Source organism: Scyliorhinus torazame, chromosome 10 (assembly GCF_047496885.1).
Source record: "Scyliorhinus torazame isolate Kashiwa2021f chromosome 10, sScyTor2.1, whole genome shotgun sequence".
NCBI lineage: Eukaryota > Metazoa > Chordata > Chondrichthyes > Carcharhiniformes > Scyliorhinidae > Scyliorhinus > Scyliorhinus torazame.
Window position 1 is genome coordinate 135,690,954 of NC_092716.1, and position 21,555 is coordinate 135,712,508.

Consider the following 21,555-nt stretch of genomic DNA (forward strand, 5'->3'; position numbering starts at 1 on the left):
CTTTATTGGTCAGGATCAATGCGAATGATCAAGAAATGGCCCAATTGATTGGGGCCAAGTTCAAGGCCCGCCCAAAAGCACGCGAAGCCCCTTCGGGTATAAGAAGAAGGCCCCAAGAGAGAATCGCTCTCTTGGAATCGGCTCTCACAGCGGAGAGACCCGTCCACCAGCTGCACCAGAAGCAACTAAGTCCAAGGTCAACGCTCGCTACCAGATGGACGACCTTAGCTGTTCCCCTCTACCAGTTCTACCCCAGCCGCCTCAGAACTGAACAACGGCCATTGTTCCTCTGACTGCGTGGGCGCCCGAAGCTAAGTATAGGCTTTAGCAGTAGTGATAGTTTAGTCTGTAGTGTTTCGTGCATGAGTAGATATTGCTGTGTGTGTAAATAAATAGTGTTGACTTTGAACTAACTAAATGGTATACCGACTAATTGATCAGTATTCGGGTTTGAAACTTGTGGCGGTGTCGAAAGATACCTGGCGACTCTAAAGCAAACGTAATTAGAGTTATGGAAGGCGACCATATTGACCGCCATATTTAGAAACAACCAAAGAGAGCAACATTGTTCTCTCTTCACGAACTCAACTAGAGATTAAATTAACAATATTAGATATATCTAAACTATGATTAACTGCACCTGCACTCTGAGCTATCTCTCTCTCTACCTCTGTCTACTGGTCACACCCAACATGAAGAGGCGGGACTCGGCTTGAGCTTGTCTTTCGTCCCATCTCTAGTGCTGCCATCTAGTGGTTATCTAGATGTTACTTCTATATATTAACCCTTTATATACATCGAGATATGCAGATCACTACAACTTTCAGAGATGCTGCAGCTTTTCAATCAGTGATGAAGGAATAGTTGTGTTCTGAATGAGTAATTACCTGGATATTAACTGACTAATCTTCTAATTTACCCTAGTTGGACAGGTAAAAGTTGACCTCTTGTTCACTGGAAAAAAAATTTAAACCGACGTTTTGGAAACATATGTTGACAGAATGTTGTTTTTTACATACTTGTAGTTGACGTTGACGTTGATGCTGTAAAGAACACAGTTAATGATGTGAATATACAGAATGGAAAATCATTCCATCACTTCCTAATTCAGAATCACAGTTGTCAAGTGAGTGGGGAACATCGAGTTAATGAGGGAGTGCTGAATATATTTGGAAAAGGAAGATCGACCGTGCATGTGCAGCAAAGGTGATAGCATGTTACAGGCGATGGTTGAGAGAGGAACCATTGTATCTTTACACAGCAAAGTTGAAGCAGTGGAAGGTACTGGAACCTGTATTAATATCAGACTAATGAGAATGGATTCAGACAGAAAAAGGAGCACAGAATCCAATGGGACAATTTGTGCCAATAAGTTTTGACTTTAGTACAATTTCACACTTACTCAATGGGAAATTTGCTGTACAAAATCAAAGGTTAATTCAGAAATATTGGTTCAAATATTTCCGGTTCATGAAATACTGCTGTTGAAAATTGCAACTATGTGACATTGGGTGGAATTTAATGCCCTCCTCCGTGCTGAATTTGGTGGCAGTGCGGCATTTCATCAAGCAGCCAGAAGTGAGTTGTGAGCTCACTGCCTTCCTGCCTCTGTCCGATGAAGTCCATGGTGTGTCGGCTCCTGAATGGCCTCCTCAGCCCACCAGCAACTGAGGCACTTAAGTGGGCAATTCCACTTTGGATTTATGGGGGTGCTCTTATTGAAAGTTTACGGTGTCTGATCACTGGACACAGGATTGGGAAGGAGGGTTCCCTTTGAGAGACATGCCCTTGTCCTTGAGGGCCTAATATTGGCTGACTCCTCGTCATGGATGGAATTTGGACCCCAATTATGAACCATCATTGCAGAGGTTGGCATTTAATAAGCACGGCCTTCTGGAACAGAGACGATGCAGGGCACTCACCCCTTCTCAAGCCGATGACCAAAACTCCCATCACCAACAATAAAGTCTTTTGAATAATATTAACGCACATTCTTGTTTGATTAATAAAGTTATTATTTTACTAACTGATGAAGATATACTTATTAGAAATACTAAATAATCCTGATTTCTTTAATAGTGAACACCAATTATCCAGTTCTGAAATCCACTGTCATTCTCATTGCAATGAATTTGTTGTGAGGTGAATGGGAAATCATTCAATTTATATTAGCAATTTGATACCTGTTGTTGTTGGTGCCATTGTTGTTGTTGCTGCAAAGTAAAGATTTGGAAGTTTGAGTGAGGGGAATATTGCGCAACTACGTCATATTTCAGTGAGAAATGCTGATATGAGGTAAACCAAGGAACCTGCTCACAAAGACTCTACCCTGAATCAGAATCATACAGTGCAGAAGGAGGCCATTTGACCCATCAAGTCTGCACCAACCCTCTGAATGAACACTTGATCCATGTCCACCTCACGGTCAACACCACCCGATCCGCAAAACCTAACCCGCACATTCCTGGCCACTAAGGGGTAATTTAGCAGGGCTAATTCAGCCACCCAACATATGATTGGACTGTGGGAGGAAAGCGGAGCACCAGGAGGAATGTCACGTGGATAGCAGTGGAGCAAGGCAGCTGGCCAAGATTACAATGAAGGTGTTAGATTTTGGTAGAAGGTGCGATATAAGTGAGATGCAGGGAGGTGGGCTTTGGTTGTGCTCTAGGGGAATGGGGGTAATGTAATGTGTGAGTGACAGGAGTGATGCCACTGGCACAGAGGGGGTGACTCACGCCCTGAGGAGGTCATTTATCTTTTTCCTGCCCCGGTCCCAGTACTGCTGGTGAGGCAGGCAACACTCATGCCTCTGCAACCTTCCCCGACTTTGGTAACACTGGCGGGAGACAGTCTCCGGCCCACCCTGGTGAAGAGGGTGTCCCTCCTTCTCCACCTCATCAGGCATGCAATCGAGCTCTGATTATAAAATCATTGGACAGGTGTCTGTGAACCTATCTCCTTTGCTAAAATCAGCATGTTTTGGAGTGGAGAGCATATAAGCAACTCCAGCTAGTCCGAATCTCCAGCACCAATTTCAGACCCAACGAATCGGTTGTCAGGGGAATGGAATTTTCTCCAAATTCTCATGGGTAGAGTGCTGGACTCGTATCTCCAAGCTCGCTTACCGAATAAAGCCCCAAAGGAAATGCGAGCCAGCTACCATAATGCGAAGTTAGTCCGACGAATTTCATGGAAGTATTTTCCTTCAGTAAAACAACAGTATCTGCGCGAGACACGGAACATGTCACCGGGTCGTGTTTCCATTCTAATTGGCTCTGCAGTGGCCAATCTTTTATCCCAATGCTCGTAACTTTACCTGCCCTCAGCAGGGGAGCACAATTTCCAAAGATGATGGGGAAACAATCATCCCGGACTGGATGAGTCCCATGCAGGTTATTCCACCCATGCAATTCAGTCCAGGGAGCAACACTTAGTCTCCCAAATGGAGAATCCTGCACTGTGTCTCCACCCAGAAGTCTGGAAATGGATGATCTAACTTATGTGGGTGTCCCATTTGCTTTCAGAGAGGCTGGAGGGTTCAAATCAGCGATGGAGGAAGAAGTAGAGTTCCGAATCAGTAATTACTTGGATATTAACCGACCAATCTTCTAATTTACCCGAGTTCGATAGGGAAACCACCTCTGTGGTTTAGAAATATTGCTTAGGCTGCAAAGTAATAATTTAATGATGATGATCAATCTTAATTTGTGCACTTTTTAAGACTGATAAACACCATTGTTACATGTTTTTAAAAATTCCATATCTGTAATTGAAGCTGCAGTTGTTCCCAAAGCTGAACGGGATACAGTTGATGATGTCAGAGTAGGAAGCATCAAAATGATCCATTTTTATCAATGGAAAATATCAATAAACAAGTTATTGAAAATCAATCCTTTCATTTTAACTGAATTAATTTTGTTCTTGATTAACCTCCAGTTATACCTCAATTTGTAATCATTTCATAAGTTATTGAATTTTTAGGTAATATTGCAAACAAAGCATCTGTATGTGCACAAAGATATTGAAGCTGGAGAATATAAGCAGCGTGGTAGCACAGTGGTAAGTCCTGTTGCTTCACAGCGCCAGGGAACCAGGTTTGATTCCCGGCTTGGGTCACTGTCTGTGCGGCGTCTGCACGTTCTCCCTGTGTCTGCGTGGGTTTCCTCCAGGTGCTCTGGTTTCCTCCAACACGTCCCGAAAGACATGCTGTGAAGTAATTTGGACATTCTGAATTCTCCCTCTGTGTACCCGAGCAGGTGCCGGAATGTGGCGACCAGGGGCTTTTCACAGTAACTTCATTGCAGGGTTAATTGAAGCCTACTTGTGACAACAAAGATTATTATTTTTATTTATTATCAGCATGTAATGCAGGGAGAAGTGGTAGCTTCTGAGCTAATGTTATACTGATGGGAGCAGGATTTTCATTTGGTAGCTTCTGATGGAGAGAGTTTAGCTTTTTGATCCATTTCTGCTCATCAGAGTTGTCACTCATATTCTGATGGTTTCTGTGATCAAGGAACCAGGAGTTAAAGTGAAGAATCGTGCTTACCGTAAGGGCTCTCTCTTTTCCATTTATAGCGTAATAGGAGAACCAAGGAAAGGGGGCATGAAAATGAATGAATGAAATGAAAATCGCTTAGTGTCACGAGTAGGCTTCAATGAAGTTACTGTAAAAAGCATTCGTCTAAACTAGGAAAACGATTGATAGTGGCTGAACAGAGTGCCAGATTAATGAATGCATTCACTTTTATTGTTGTCTGCACTTGCGAGCCAACACCCATTTTTGTATGATGTATGTTGATGTCCCTTCTCAGGGACTGTCAGATGCAGCTACCAGATAAGTGGATAGACTGGGGTACCGTGTTATTCAGGCAACGAATACTATTGAAGAATTGGAACCGGTTTACCTATTCGTTGTTCCCAACAGTTCAGTGACCATTCGTGCACTAAATCCAGGAAATTCAACATGTTGGATTTGCAAAGCACACAAAAATATTTTCTTCATCCTTGGAATTTTGACTGCTGCAGAATATGAACCTAACATATTAATATTGATCTGTCTACAGTCTTCTTTTGTTACAGTGTTGAGATTGAGCTGGGAAAAAATCTTCCTCTGTGCAACATAATCTGATAACATTTTACTAATTTTCCTCATTTGAATAAAGTAAAATTAAAATATTCCTTACTTGGCAAAGTGTCTCCAACTGGACTTTCACCTGAAAGACATAATATGAAACAAATTGATCAACTGAATGACAAATGTTCAACATTACAATGATGAATTTATGTCTCAAGTATCACTGGAGATGAAATGCTAAGAATGGGAATGCTAAATGATGATTCCATCAACTTTTAATGAAATTCACATGTTGTCAGGTGGCGATGAAAAGATTCAGCCCTGTGTCTCCTGCTGACAATAATCGTAACGCTTTAAATTAATACATTCCCATTGGTGTTTCAATCTAAAACTCCAGGCCAATATATGAGGCTTTTTAAACCATCTTCATTCTGAAGACATTGCTGAATGCATATTGTCAATATCATACCTGTTGTCAAAGTTGATGGGATTGTTGTTGCTGAAAGGCAAGTAACTCAAGATGTAAGTTGAGAAAATATAACATTTTCAGTTGAAAACCTTCCTTGTCAAGTCAACAGATGAGATTTTATAACCACAAATTTTAGACTCAACCATGTTCTCATTTAATCTCGTTGGGTGGAAGCTGGAATATAGCCCAGGAGAGTTGGTCAATCACAGTAAAGACGTTTAGTGTTTAGGACTGGCTTTTAGGCCCAGATTCCAAAAGAACAACCTTCTTTTGAATTGCAAATTTCGACTTTGCAGTTAGGTGCATCCTCGGGAAAATCTAGGTTGTTTGCATGAAGTCATGACTTGGCCAGACTACCCGAACTGGCGCTGGAGTGTGGAGATTAGGGGATTTTCACAGTACTTCATTTCAGTGTTAAGCCAACTTGTGACCCGAATAAAAATTGTTACCACAATAACATCCTGTTTCCCCGCCCACCCAATTACTATTTAGGACCCCCCTCAATCCTGTTGGAATCGAAGCCAATATAAATAAAAACATGAACAAGATTATAAACCTTGTCTACTTTACCTGTTGTTGAAGATGGTCTTGGAAAATAAGGCTGGCTGCTTATTCTGCCTGGAATTAAAAAAGAAAATTAACAAACAAAGTCTTCTATGATTCTCGAAGAACTCTCAATCATTCACTCTCACGAATTAGAGGTCTGCAGACTTAACGCCCCAGTATCATGATCATGTCCTTCTTGTTTTCCACCTCTAACATAACCGGATGATTATTAAAGTTGGAGTGCTTTACACATGAAAAGAATGATTTGAGGTGCGAGTGTATTAAAATCTTGGACAAATAAGTCGACACAATTGTGTTGTGAGTGTCAAGCCTGATGCACGGCCCCCGATGGGACAGGTTCCCGAAAGTACATTTGACCCATGGTCTGAGCGATGGGGAACCCGGTGTGGCGGCTGCGGGCTGTGTCCAGCACCACCACAGTCGGGCGGGGGCCGTGCTGTTGGCCGGGGGGGGGCTGAGGCGAGGGCTGGGAGGACTGTTGGGGTGTGGCCAGGAGTGTAGGAGATGTCCTGTGTGGCACTATCTGGCAGGTCGGGTGCACGCACAGCCGGAGCAATGTTGTTCCGCGCGACCGCTGCAGGTCGTTTTCGTGCGCATACGCGGCAACGGACCCGGCAATTCTCCGCCCGTTTTTGCCGTGGAGGCTCGCCGTTTTACATGCAACCCCCTCACCGGCCAGAGGATCGGTGCTGGGGCGTCATCGATTTTTATAAATGTAAAATGCCACGGATCCTTCTGATATAGCCTGAAAATCGGAGAATGCAGCCCCTGGTGTCTGAAGTTTGTACTGGATATGCTGAGTGGACTGACTCTGGTTTGCTCATTGGTGTTCAGGGAGTTTGATTATTTGGATTTGCCCATATACACTGGGAGGATAATACTTGCTCATTTCAATCACTGCTGTTGACATTTCACAATTCACTCAATCACACATGGGGTGGTGAGGTATGGTGTTGATCTACTTTTTATGGGCAGCACCTTTCTGCTCACTTTTATTCTGGTGGATATTGCAATTTTCTAATTATTTGTACATTAATAGTTGCTACACTCGGACTTCCGGTTGCGGCGATGCACTGCTAAGCCGCACGTTTCGGCAACTCCCATTCTAGCGGACTTTTGGGCTCTTTTCAAGAGCCCCAACGGAATTTTTTTTAGACCAAGCCCAGTGTGGGGTGACGAAGGAAGATCCCCCCCCGTGTGTGTATGGAAAGGACCACTGGTAGTGGCCAGATTGCGAAGGATCCTTTGGAGCAGCGGCAGAGAAGAGAAGGGAGAAGCAAGATGGCAGCGGATGGAGCCCAGATGGCATGGGGCCCGGACCAGCAGGAATTCCTCCGACGATGTGTGGAGGATCTAAAGAAAGAGGTGCTGGCGCCCATGTTATTGGCAATCGAGGGACTGAAGGAAACACAAAAGGTCCAGGCGATAGAGCTCCGTGGAGTGAAGGCAAAGGCAGCCGAGAATGAGGATGAGATACAGGGCCTGGTGGTAAAAACGGAGACGCATGAGGCGCTACATAAGAGGTGCATAGAAAGGCTGGAAGCCCTGGAGAACAGCTCGAGGGGGAAGAACCTACGGATTTTAGGTCTCCCCGAAGGAGCAGAGCGAGCTGATGTTGGGGCTTATGTGAGCACGATGCTCCATACGCTAATGGGAGCTGAGGCCCCAACGGGCCCCCTGGAGGTGGAAGGAGCGCACCGGGTCCTTGTGAGAAGACCAAAGGCGGGTGAAATACCAAGGGTGATCGTGGTGAGATTCCACCCCTTCATGGACAGAGAGGCGGTCCTGAGCTGGGCCAAGAAGGTATGGAGTAGCAAGTGGGAGAATGCGGTGATACGAGTGTATCAGGACTGGAGTGCGCAGGTGGCGAGAAGGAGGGCGAGCTTTAATCGCGCCAAGGCGGTGCTTCACAGGAAGAAAATAAAATTTGGGATGCTGCAGCCAGCGCGATTGTGGGTCACGCATCAGGGCAAGCACTACTACTTCGAAACGGCAGATGAGGCATGGACCTTCATTCAAGAAGAGAAACTGGACTAGATCTGAGAGTTTGATGTTGGGGGGGAAGCAACGAGGTGGTGGTATAGGAATGTAAAGTGGGGAAAGGGGAGGTTTATTATACAGCAATGTTGGATGGGGAATTTTTCTCCCCCTAATGGGGGGACACGAAGAAATGTGGGCGCCGGTGGGGAAAAAGGGACAGAGAGGTGGAGGGGGAATGAGGGAGCTGCGCCTCAGGGGGCGGGGCCGATAGGAAAGCACAGGGTTTTTTCCCGCGCTATGGAGATGATGGCGGGAAGATTGGCGCAGGATGGAAGAGAGCCCCACACGCAGGGAGGTCAGAGAACGGGGGAAGCCGGGGTCAGCTAAAGTTAGCTGACTTTCGGAAGCATTATGGGTGGAGTAACCATGCTAGAGGGGGATCTAGCGGGGGTGGGGACTAACTGGGTTGCTGCTGCTGAGTGCAAGGGGGAGCTGGCAAGAGAAGAGATGGTCGGGACGGGAAGGCGCCGCCTGGGGGACAGATGGGTGCGCGGGACCTGGACAGGGAGATGGCCCAGAAAAGGGGATGGCTAATCGGCGGGGGGGGGGGGGAGAGCTGCCCCCCAATCCGTGGAATGTGAGAGGCCTAAATGGGCCGATTAAGAGGGCCCGGGTGTTCGCGCACTTAAAGAGACTGAAGGCGGACGTAGTCATGCTCCAGGAGACGCACCTGAAGGTGGCGGATCAGGTTAGGTTAAGAAAAGGATGGGTGGGACAGGTATTCCACTCAGGGTTGGACGCGAAAAACAGGGGGGTGGCGATACTGGTGGGGAAACGGGTATCGTTCGAGGCTAAGAACATAGTGGTGGATAACGGGGGCAGATATGTGATGGTGAGTGGTAGATTGCAGGGAGAGGCGGTCGTGCTGGTCAATGTATATGCCCCGAACTGGGATGTCGCGGGATTCATGAAGCAGATGCTGGGACGTATCCCGGACCTGGAGGTGGGAAGCTTGGTAATGGGGGGGGACTTCAACACTGTGCTGGATCCAGGGCTAGACCGGTCTAGATCCAGGACCGGGAGAAGGCCGGCAGCGGCCAAGGTGCTTAGGGGATTTATGGAACAAATGGGGGGAGTGGATCCGTGGAGATTTGCCAGGCCGTTGGCTAAAGAGTTTTCCTTTTTCTCCTACGTCCACAAGGTATATTCCCGAATAGACTTCTTTGTTATGAGTAGGGCACTGAACTCGAAGGTGGCAGGAACGGAGTATTCGGCCATAGCCGTTTCAGACCACGCCCCGCATTGGGTGGATCTGGAACTAGGAGAGGAGAGGGAGCAGCGCCCACTCTGGCGACTGGATGTGGGACTACTGGCGGATGAGGGGGTCTGTGGAAGGGTGCGGGGGTGTATTGAGAGATACCTGGAGGTCAACGACGATAGTGAGGTTCAGGTGGGGGTAGTATGGGAAGCGCTGAAGGCGGTGGTTAGAGGAGAGCTGATCTCCATTAGAGCCCACAAGGAGAAACAAGAGGGCAAAGAAAGGGAGAGATTAGTGGGGGAGATTTTGAGGGTGGATAAAAGATATGCGGAGGCCCCAGACGAAGGACTATATAGAGAAATACGAAGACTTCAGACGGAGTTTGACCTGCTGACCACAGGAAAGGCAGAGGCACAGTGGAGGAAGGCACAGGGGATGCGATATGAGTATGGGGAAAAGGTGAGCCTGCTTCTGGCCTACCAACTTCGTAAGAGGATAGCGGCGAGAGAGATTGGGGGAGTTAGGGATGAAACGGGAACTATGGAGCAGAGAGCAGGGAAGGTAAATGAGGTGTTCAAGACCTTTTATGAGAGGCTGTATAAGTCCCAACCCCCGGGGGGAAAAGAGGGAATGCTACATTTTCTGGACCAACTAAGGTTCCCGAGGGTGGAGGAGCAGGAGGTGGCAGGTTTGGAGGCGCCAATCGAGGTGGACAAGGTGACTAAGGGGCTGGGGAACATGCAGGCAGGGAAGGCCCCGGGACCAGACGGGTTTCCGGTGGAATTCTACAGGAAATATGTGGACCTGTTGGCCCCGCTGCTGGCGAGAACCTTTAATGAGGCCAGGGAAGGGGGGATACGACCCCCGACAATGTCGGAGGCGACGATATCATTAATTCTGAAGCGGAATAAAGATCCGCTGCAATGCGGGTCATACAGGCCTTTCTCACTCCTAAATGTAGACGCCAAACTGCTGGCAAAAGTGCTGGCGACAAGGATAGAGGATTGCGTCCCGGGGGTGGTGCATGAAGACCAGACAGGGTTTGTAAAGGGGAGACAACTGAATGTTAACGTTCAACGGCTGCTGGGGGTGATGATGACGCCCCCACCGGAGGGGGAGGCAGAGATAGTGGCGGCGATGGATGCGAAAAGGCATTCGATAGGGTGGAGTGGGACTATTTGTGGGAGGTGCTGAGGAGGTTTGGGTTCGGAGAGGGGTTTGTTAAATGGGTCAGACTCCTATATGGGGCCCCAGTGGCAAGTGTAGTCACAAACCGGCAAAGATCGGGGTATTTTCGGCTACACAGGGGAACAAGACAGGGGTGTCCCCTGTCCCCGTTACTGTTTGCGTTGGCAATTGAACCACTGGCCATAGCGTTGAGGGACTCTCAGAAGTGGAGAGGGGTGGTTAGAGGGGGAGAGGAGCATCGAGTGTCGCTCTACGCTGATGATTTACTGCTATATGTTGTGGACCCTGTAGAGGGGATGCCAGAGGTTATGCAGATACTGAGGGAGTTTGGAGATTTCTCGGGATACAGGCTAAATATGGGGAAGAGCGAGCTTTTTGTAACACACCCCGGTAACCAGGGAAGAGGAATAGACGCTATGCCGTTAAGGAGAGTGGAAAGGAGCTTCCGATATCTGGGGATCCAGGTAGCCAGGAACAGGGGAACTCTACACAGACTTAATCTGATGCGACTGGTGGAGCAGATGGAGGAGGACTTCAAGAGGTGGGATATGTTGCCGCTCTCATTGGCGGGCAGAGTGCAGGCGGTAAAAATGATGGTCCTCCCGAGGTTTCTTTTCGTATTTCAGTGTCTCCCCATTCTGATCACAAAGGCCATTTTCAAAAAAATAGACAGGAGCATTATGAGCTTTGTGTGGGCAGGGAAGACCCCGAGGGTAAAGAGGGGATTCCTGTAGCGCAGTAGGGATAGAGGGGGACTGGCACTGCCGAGCCTGAACGACTACTACTGGGCCGCCAATAGAACATAGAACATAGAACAATACAGCGCAGTACAGGCCCTTCGGCCCACGATGTTGCACCGAAACAAAAGCCATCTAACCTACACTATACCATTATCATCCATATGTTTATCCAATAAACTTTTAAATGCCCTTAATGTTGGCGAGTTCACTACTGTAGCAGGTAGGGCATTCCACGGCCTCACTACTCTTTGCGTAAAGAACCTACCCCTGACCTCTGTCCTATATCTATTACCCCTCAGTTTAAGGCTATGTCCCCTCGTGCTAGCCATTTCCATCCGCGGGAGAAGGCTCTCACTGTCCACCCTATCTAACCCTCTGATCATTTTGTATGCCTCTATTAAGTCTCCTCTTAACCTTCTTCTCTCTAACGAAAACAACCTCAAGTCCATCAGCCTTTCCTCATAAGATTTTCCCTCCATACCAGGCAACATCCTGGTAAATCTCCTCTGCACCCGTTCCAAAGCCTCCACGTCCTTCCTATAATGCGGTGACCAGAACTGTACGCAATACTCCAAATGCGGCCGTACCAGAGTTCTGTACAGCTGCAACATGACCTCCTGACTCCGGAACTCAATCCCTCTACCAATAAAGGCCAACACTCCATAGGCCTTCTTCACCACCCTATCAACCTGGGTGGCAACTTTCAGGGATCTATGTACATGGACACCTAGATCCCTCTGCTCATCCACACTTTCAAGAACTTTTCCATTAGCCACATATTCCACATTCCTGTTTTTCCTTCCAAAGTGAATCACCTCACACTTCTCTACATTAAACTCCATTTGCCACCTCTCAGCCCAGCACTGCAGCTTATCTATATCCCTCTGTAACCTGCTACTTCCTTCCTCACTATCGACAACACCACCGACTTTAGTATCGTCTGCAAATTTACTCACCCACCCTTCTGCGCCTTCCTCTAGGTCATTGATAAAAATGATAAACAGCAACGGCCCCAGAACAGATCCTTGTGGTACTCCACTTGTGACAGAACTCCATTCTGAACATTTCCCATCAACCACCACCCTCTGTCTTCTTTCAGCTAGCCAATTTCTGATCCACATCTCTAAATCACCCTCAATCCCCAGCCTCCGTATTTTCTGCAATAGCCTACCGTGGGGAACCTTATCAAACGCTTTGCTGAAATCCATATACACCACATCAACTGCTCTACCCTCGTCTACCTGTTCAGTCACCTTCTCAAAGAACTCGATAAGGTTTGTGAGGCATGACCTACCCTTCACAAAGCCATGCTGACTATCCCTGATCATATTATTCCTATCTAGATGATTATAAATCTTGTCTCTTATAATGCCCTCCAAGACTTTACCCACTACAGACGTGAGGCTCACCGGTCTATAGTTGCCGGGGTTGTCTCTGCTCCCCTTTTTGAACAAAGGGACCACATTTTCTATCCTCCAGTCCTCTGGCACTATTCCTGTATCCAATGATGACATAAAAATCAAAGCCAATGGTCCAGCAATCTCTTCCCTGGCCTCCCAGAGAATCCTAGGATAAATCCCATCAGGCCCCGGGGACTTATCTATTTTCAGCCTGTCCAGAATTGCCAACACCTCTTCCCTACTTACCTCAATGCCATCTAATCTATTTACCTGGAGCTCAGCATTCTCCTCCACAACATTATCTTTTTCCTGAGTGAATACTGACGAAAAATATTCATTTAGTATCTCGCCTATCTCTTCAGACTCTACACACAACTTCCCATCCCTGTCCTTGACTGGTCCTACTCTGTCCCTAGTCATTCGCTTATTCCTGACATACCTATAGAAAGCTTTTGGGTTTTCCTTGATCCTTCCTGCCAAATACTTCTCATGTCCCCTCCTTGCTCGTCTTAGCTCTCTCTTTAGATCCTTCCTCGCTACCTTGTAACTATCCATCGCCCCAACTGAAACTTCACACCTCATCTTCACATAGGCCTCCTTCTTCCTCTTAACAAGAGATTCCACTTCTTTGGTAAACCACGGTTCCCTCGCTCGGCACCTTCCTCCCTGCCTGACCGGTACATACTTATCAAGCACACGCAATAGCTGATCCTTGAACAAGCTCCACTTATCCATTGTGTCCAAAACTTGCAGCCTACTTCTCCACCTTATCCCCCCCCAAGTCACGTCTAATGGCATCATAATTTCCCTTCCCCCAGCTATAACTCTTGCCCTGCGGTGTATACTTATCCCTTTCCATCCTTAACGTAAACGTCACCGAATTGTGGTCACTGTCCCCAAAGTGCTCACCTACCTCCAAATCCAACACCTGGCCTGGTTCATTACCCAAAACCAAATCCAATGTGGCCTCACCTCTTGTTGGCCTGTCAACAAACTGTGTCAGGAAACCCTCCTGCACACACTGAACAAAAAACGACCCATCTAATGTACTCGAACTATATCTTTTCCAGTCAATATTTGGAAAGTTAAAGTCTCCCATGATAACTACCCTGTTACTTTCGCTCATATCCAGGATCATCTTCGCCATCCTTTCCTCTACATCCCTAGAACTATTTGGAGGCCTATAGAAAACTCCCAACAGGGTGACCTCTCCTTTCCTGTTTCTAACCTCAGCCCATACTACCTCGGAAGATGAGTCCCCATCTAGCATCCGCTCCGCCACCGTAATACTGCTCTTGACTAGCAGCGCCACACCTCCCCCTCTTTTGCCTCCTTCCCTGAGCTTACTAAAACACCTAAACCCCGGAACCTGCAACATCCATTCCTGTCCCTGCTCTATCCACGTCTCCGAAATGGCCACAACATCGAAGTCCCAGGTACCAACCCATGCTGCCAGTTCCCCTACCTTATTTCGTATACTCCTGGCATTGAAGTAGACACACTTCAAACCACCTACCTGAACACTGGCCCCCTCCTCCGACGTCAAATCTGAGCTCCTGACCTCTATACTCTCATTCTCCCTTACCCTAAAACTACAATCCAGGTTCCCATGCCCCTGCTGCATTAGTTTAAACCCCCCAATGTGGTGATGATTTGTAAGTGGATGAGGGAGGGAGAGGGGGCGGCGTGGAAGAGGCTGGAGATGGCGTCCTGTAAAGGAACGAGCCTAAAGGCGCTGGTGACGGCGCCACTGCCGTTCTCCCCGAAAAGGTAGACCACAAACCCAGTGGTGGTGGCAACCTTGAGGATCTGGGGGCAGTGGAGGCGACACAGGGGGGTGATGGGTGCCTCGGTGTGGTCCCCGATTAGGAATAACCACAGGTTTGTCCCAGGAAAGATGGACAGGGGGTTCTAGAGTTGGCAACGAGTAGGAATTAGGAAACTGATGGACCTGTTTATTGACGGGACGATTGCAAGTCTGGGAGCGCTCGAGGAAATATATGAGTTGCCCCCGGGGAATATCTTCAGATATATGCAAGTGAGGGCGTTTACGAGGCAACAGGTGAGGGAATTTCCGCTGCTCCCAACACAGGGGATCCAAGATAGAATGATTTCCGGGGTATGGGTCGGGGAGGGCAAAGTGTTCGAAATATATCAGGAGATGAGAGACGAGGGGGAGGCGATGATAGAGGAGCTGAAGGGAAAATGGGAAGAAGAGCTGGTGGAAGAGATTGAGGAGGGGCTATGGGCTGATGCCCTAAGCAGGGTAAATTCCTCGTCCTCGTGTGCCAGGCTTAGCCTGATTCAATTTGAGGTTCTACACAGAGCACATATGACGGGAGCAAGACTGAGCAGGTTCTTCGGAATGGACAGGTGTGGGAGGTGCTCGGGAAGCCCGGCGAACCACACACACATGTTCTGGTCGTGTCTGGCATTGGATGAGTACTGGGGGGGGCGTGACAAGGGTGATTTCAAAGGTGGTGAAGGTCCGGGTCAAGCCAGGCTGGGGGTTAGCGATATTTGGGGTAGCGTAAGAGCCGGGAGTGCAGGAGGCGAAAGAGGCCGATATTCTGGCCTTTGCGTCCCTAGTAGCCCGGCGTAGGATTTTACTCATGTAGAAGTAAGCGAAACCCCCCGGCGTGGAGGCCTGGATAAACGACATAAAGCTGGAACGAATAAAATTTGCGTTGAGGGGATCGGCTCGAGGTTCTCCAGGTGGTGGCAACCGTTCCTTGACGATCTCGCGGAACGTTAAGGGTAGATAGAGTGACAGCAGCAGCAACCCGGGGCGGGGGGGGGGGGGGGGGGGAGGGAAGGGGGGGGGGTGGGGAGCACTATTTTTTGTTATTTTGTTAGTTCACTATATTATTTAAATAATGTTATTTACTAGTTATTGTATTATTTTTATGTTGATTTGTAAAAACGGAAACATTTTGTTTGAAAAATTTAATAAAATATATATATTTTTTAAAATAGTTGCGACACTCAATGATGCAGCCAGTGGTGAGGTTACAGTTAGTGCAGATGTGGAAAATACTTATTATTGTTGACGCGATGTGGTTAAGTTGATACCTGTTGTTGAAGTTGCTCTTGTTGTTGACTCTGGAAGGATACAATTGATGATTTAAGTGTTGAGAATACAAAATGATCTTGTTATCAGAGAATGTTCCATGGGACGGGATTCTCCGTTATCCGACGCCAAAATCGGAAAACGGGAGAATAGCTTCCGACGCTAAAATTGCTGCAGGCGCCCATTTGACGCCAAATCGCAATTCTCTGTCACCACAGAAACGGCGTCAATGCGTTTCACTCCTCACGTACAGTAGACACAGTTTGCAAATCATTAGCGGTCCCGACCCGGTATGTCCGGTGCCTCAGCGATTCTCCTCCTCCGATGGGCCGAGGTCCCGAAGGCGTGGTTCACTTGTGCTTTTTTTAAAATCGGGAAACCGGCGTCGTGGCTAGTGAGGGAGACAGAGACGAGGTCAGACACGCAAAGGAGTGACTGCAGGTTTCCGGCCCGGATGTTGCCCGTGCTTTCTGGAATGGGGGGCCCTGCCAGGGCAGTGGGAGAGGCGGATGGGGAGTAAAGGAGATTTACGGGGAGTTGCGGCGCGGATGCCGCAGTGCCAGTCGGGGCCACCGTGGACTTGGTTGGCACGGAGGTACGCACCATACTAACATGTTGATATTTCACCCCCAGCAGACAATGAATATTGGAACACAACCAGGAATGTTGGTCTTCCTGCTGGTGCTGCAGCCCTGGGAGAATCCCTGCTGCTATACGAGCGTGAACTGCTTGAGCAGGAGGAGGAGGAAGCTGCAGCAGCGCAGAGTGCAGCAGTGCAGCGAGCAACAGAGGAGCGGGCAGCAGAGACACAGGTGGCAGCCACCCAGGTTGGAGAGCCCTCTACCCACATCAGGCCTCATGTTTGCCAGCAGCGCCTGTCATTCGAGGATGTGCTAGATCGGCATGCCGCCGCCGACTCTGGCTTAGCAGAGAGACAGTTCTACATAATTGCCAAATGATGGCACACCAGGCACCTCACGGAAATGGGGAGTTTTCTCGCTCCCGGTTGCCATCAAGATGACGGTCGTCCTGAACTTTTACACCACGGGTTCCTTTCAGGCGCCGAATGGGGAAGACCTCACAGACCTTGGTGCGCAGGTGCATCCATGCCTTAATAGAGGCCCGATATGTCCAGGTGGATCAGTACACCAACTTAGATGTGGACCGAGCCCACCAGGATACTGGGCTGTGGGGTTCGCCACCATCATCGGGATGCCCCGGGTCCAGAGGGTGGTCAATGGGATGCATGTCTCCTTGCGGGCACCGACAGATAACAGGCCGCTCTACACAAACTAAAAGGGATTGCACTCGCTGAATGTGCAGCTGATATGCGACCATTAGCTGCACATCACACGTGTCTGTGCCCGATACCCTGGCATGTTCGAGATTATCCCCCGACTGAGGCTTTGGCTCCTGGGCAACTGGGTTATCCACTGCGGTCATGGCTGATGACACCTATCCGGAGGCCACAGACTGGTCGCCACTCTAGCAGTGTTGGCCTCAGTGCCAGGCATTGCCGGCACCATATCCTTTGCCCATAGCCTCTGGAACTCCTGCAATCGGCTATGGACCTGCTGGGGTGCTGCTGACATCAACCACTAAATCTCACAGATATGAGTAACAGCAGGCCACCTCCACTCCTGCTGTACCATTTGGGGATCCACCAAGATATAGTGTTCAGGCCCATAAGGCCAGAAAGTTAGACATCAGTTGAGTTGGCACTGTTGAGTTACAGGAGCTAGGGCACAGGATTACAGGGGCCAGGGCACAAACCTATATATATTTGTTCACAATAAACACCTGTTAACTGTGTTACAACCTGTCCGGGTGCTCTGTCTGATGAGGGGGTGGGCTGGTCTATGTTGGCCACGGGGGGGGGGGGGGGGGGGGCTCTGTGGATTGTCAGTGTTCCCACACTACCCAAGCTCCCCTACCGCCACCCCAAGGATTTTATGGGAGCGTGTGCTGGAATGGCAAGGCCCATGCAGGGACCATGCAGGTGGAGGTGCTACCATAGGCAAAGTTCAGATGTTGTTTACGATGCAGAGCACCACAGCTCATCGCGGAGCGGGTTGTCATCATCCTCCATCCCATGGACCACTCCTGCTGTTGCTGCCAACCCAGGGCCCGCACCAGTAGTGCGGCAGGTATGTATCACAGAGGGGGTACAGGCGGTGGGGTTCCAGGGTGGTGGTGCCCCTGGCCTGTCCCCTTCACCCTTCTATCTCCCCCATTCTAGTCAGTGAACCTGGAGGCGATCAGAGCGTCCTGTGCACCTTGGCTCTGGCACACACGTCGTGCGGACTCCTGTTCCTGCCTGGACCCCATGCCCTGCCCAACCTCACCTTTCCCCGCATCCTCCTCGTCAGACGAGGCCAGGCCTACATCGTGCTTCTCAAGCACATCGCCTCTCTGTTGCACGATGTTGTGGAGGACGCAGCTGTCCGTCACGATGTGGACGGCCCTCTCGATATCATGCTGGAGGGCCCTCAGAATGGTCCAGGCACATCAACTGCATCTTCAGGAGGCTGAATCTCCGCTCAATCACACCCCTGGTCGCTGCATGGATGTCATTGTAGTGGGTCTCCGCGCGATCTGTTGCCTCCGGATAGGTGTCATCAGCCACGACCGCAGCAGATAACCCCTGAAACTCTTGAGACAACCCGTCAACCGGGAAGGGGATGGCTCTCCAAAATGTCAGGAATCTCCGATTGCGTGAGGAGGAAGGCATCGTGCAGACTACCCGGCTATCGGGCGCAGAGGTGAATGATGCCCGGCTGATGGTCACAGACCAGCTGAATATTCATCGAGTGGAACCCCTTTCGGTTTGTGTAGAGAGACCTGTCATCCACAGGTGCCCATAGGTAACATGCATCCTGTTGATCGGCCCCTGGACCCGGGGCATCACGGTGATGGTGGTGAATCCTGCTGCTCGGCTGGCAGGGAACCCTACCCCAGACAGCACGGCCAGTGTCCGGCCCGGTATCCCGCAGTCACTCCTCTCCGTGTCCTACCTCTTCTCTCTCTCTCAGCATCCACCCCGGCAGGTTCACAATTTTTAATAGCACACGTGGACCGCGCCGTCAGGAACTCGGCCCATCGGGGGCGGAAAATCACGGGTGAGCCCACAAATGATATGCAATAGCGCTGCTGCGATTCGGAAGCTATTGTCCGACCAATCGCTGTTCCCGATTTCGACAAAAGAGAATCCCGCCCATGAAACTTTACTATTTAAAGATTTTGTTCTCTGTCAGTTTAATTGATCAATGGCTCTTGTCTGTTTTCTTGCTTTGTTGAAGGGTTAGAAAAGCTGTGTGCTGGCTGCTGAACTCAGATTTGGATGTGAAATCCACCAGGAATGGAATATTTAAATAGTTTAATTGCTCCATCGACAGTTTCATGGGAGTTTCCTGCTTGCATCCAGAACTATCCTTGTGAGAGCAGAAAGTCGATGGCATTAAGTTCCTCCTGACCTACTGATATTTTCGGGTCTCTCATCTGCTGCATTCTCTGAAACCCACCACAAACCCACAATCTTGAAAATTCAAATCCTGTCCTCTATCTGAATGGGAAACTCTCTTGTTCACAGGAAGAAATTTTAATCCGAGGTTATGGAAAACATATGTTGACAGAATTATTGTTTACATACCTGTTGTTGAAGTTGACGTTGATGTTGATGCTGTAAAGAACACAGTTAATTATGTGAATATACAGAATGGAAAATCATTCCATCATCTCTCAATTCAGAATCCCAGTTGTCAAGTGAGTGGGGAACATTGAGTTAATGAGGGGGTGCTAAATAAATTTGGAAAAAGAAGATCGACCGCGTGCATGCAGAAAAGGTGATAGCATGTTACAGGGAATGGTTGAGAGAGGAACCATTGTATCTTTACACAGCAAAGTGAATAAACATTTGCAACAGCGGAAGGTATTGGAACCTGTATTAATATTGGAGTAATGAGGATGGATTTAGACAGGTGTCGGAAAATGGAGCACAGAATCCAATGGGACAACTTGTGTTGATAATTTCTGACATTAGTACAATTTCACATTTACTCAGTGGGAAATTTGTGTTACAAAATCAAGGTTAATTCAGAAATATTGGTTCAAGTATTATGGTGGCAGTGCGGCATTTCATCAAACAGGACAGAGGTGAGTTGTGGGCTCACTGCCTTCCTGCCTCTGCCCAATGAAGTCCATGGTGTGTCGGCTCCTGAATGGCGTCCCCAGCCCACCAGCAACTGTGGCATTTAAGTGGGCAATTCCACTTTGGATTTGTGGGGGTGCTCTCATTCAAAGTCATCCAGTGTCTGAACACTGGACACAGGATTGGAAAGGAGAGTTCCCTTTGAGAGACATGCCCTTGACCTTGCTGGCCTCATATTTGCTGACTACTCATCATGAACGGGTTTTGGATTCACAATGTCCTTGATCCCAGGAATGTGCCGTTACTGCACAGTTTGGCAATTAATGAGGACGCCCTTCTGAAACTGAGCCGAAGCAGGGCACTCACTTCTTTTCACGCCGTTGACCAAAACACTCATCGCCGAAAATAAAATCCTTTGAATAATTAACACACGCCCTTTTAATTAACCAAGTTATTATTTTCCTACCTGAAGACATACTTATTAGAAATACTAACTAACCTTGTGATCTTAAATAGTGGACGTCAATTATCGAGTTCTTAAATCCATCTGTGGCTGGTTTAGCACAGGGCTAGAAAGCTGGCTTTTAAAGCAGACCAAGGCAGGCCAGCAGCATGGTTCAATTCCGTACCAGCCTCCCCGAACAGGCACCGGAATGTGGCGACTAGGAGCTTTTCCCTGTTAGTATATTATATGTATTGTGGTAAACTGTTACTGTACTACATGTATTGTGGTAAACCACTGCCTGATGGCTCCGCCTCCCCTCGGGCTCGGTATAAAGGTGGCTGATCTCCGGCCCTGCCCCAGTTCTGGATCAGAGGTCAGGAGGCTTTCTGTTTAGCTTATTAAAGCCTCAGTATCGTCCACTACTCGCCTTGTGTTAATTGATGGTGCATCAGTTTAATAAGCTAAACTTTTAAGATGAATTCATTGCTCAAGCCTGATCGCCTGGAGCTGGACCCACAAGCAGCCGATGCCACTGCAACATTCGAGCACTGGCTAAGCTGATTCTCCACCGACGACTTCACCAAGCTCCAAAAGCTTAAAATACTCAACGCACGGGAGAGCACGCAAGTTTTCCTTCTTATCAGAGATGCCCCCAATTTTACCCGCGACCCAGAAAATCTTCCTGGCTTCCAGATCACAACGCCCCGGAAAATCACAAGCCGAATTCCTGCGTGCCTTGCGGGTACTTGGCCGGAACTGTGCTTGCCAGGCAGTAACATCTGTCCAACACACGGAGCTGCTGAACAGGGACGCCTATGTCACGGGCATTAAATCCAATCACATCCGCCAGCGCTTGCTAGAAGGGGGTACACTCGGCCTCGCAGAGACAGTGCAGCTCTCAAACTCGTGGAAGTCACTTTCCAGAAGATGGAGGCCTACACCTCCGACCACGCGGCACCCTCGAGGGTGCCGCCATAATCCGACTCGAGTGCGGCGCAAGCCTGTGCTGCGCAGAAGCCCGCCAACGCCGGAAGCCCGAAATGCTACTTTTGCGGCCAGGGTAAGCATCCCAGACAACGCTGCCCTGCACGGAACGCAATTTGCAATGGGTGTGGGAGGAAAGGCCACTTCGCCAAAGTCTGCCAGGCCCGATCGGGCCCTAAAGTTCCTCGGCCCAGCAGCGCTGCCTGCTGCCTGTCGGGGCCGCCCTC

The 21,555-nt window shown here is 48.8% G+C and overlaps 1 protein-coding gene across 1 annotated transcript in view; it reads right to left on the reverse strand.

The window, feature by feature from the left end:
* The window catches only part of LOC140430253 (mucin-2-like), a 106,677-nt gene extending 86,381 nt beyond the window's left edge, over positions 1–20,296 (reverse strand). The window contains exons 1-6 of the mRNA XM_072517680.1: positions 20,266–20,296; positions 19,402–19,431; positions 6,120–6,167; positions 5,190–5,219; positions 2,184–2,213; positions 1,020–1,043 (exon numbers count right to left, since the gene is read on the reverse strand). Coding sequence (XP_072373781.1) covers positions 1,020–1,043; positions 2,184–2,213; positions 5,190–5,219; positions 6,120–6,167; positions 19,402–19,431; positions 20,266–20,296 — 193 coding nt within the window. The remainder of the gene's footprint in view (positions 1–1,019; positions 1,044–2,183; positions 2,214–5,189; positions 5,220–6,119; positions 6,168–19,401; positions 19,432–20,265) is intronic.
* Between the last annotated feature and the right edge of the window lie 1,259 nt (positions 20,297–21,555).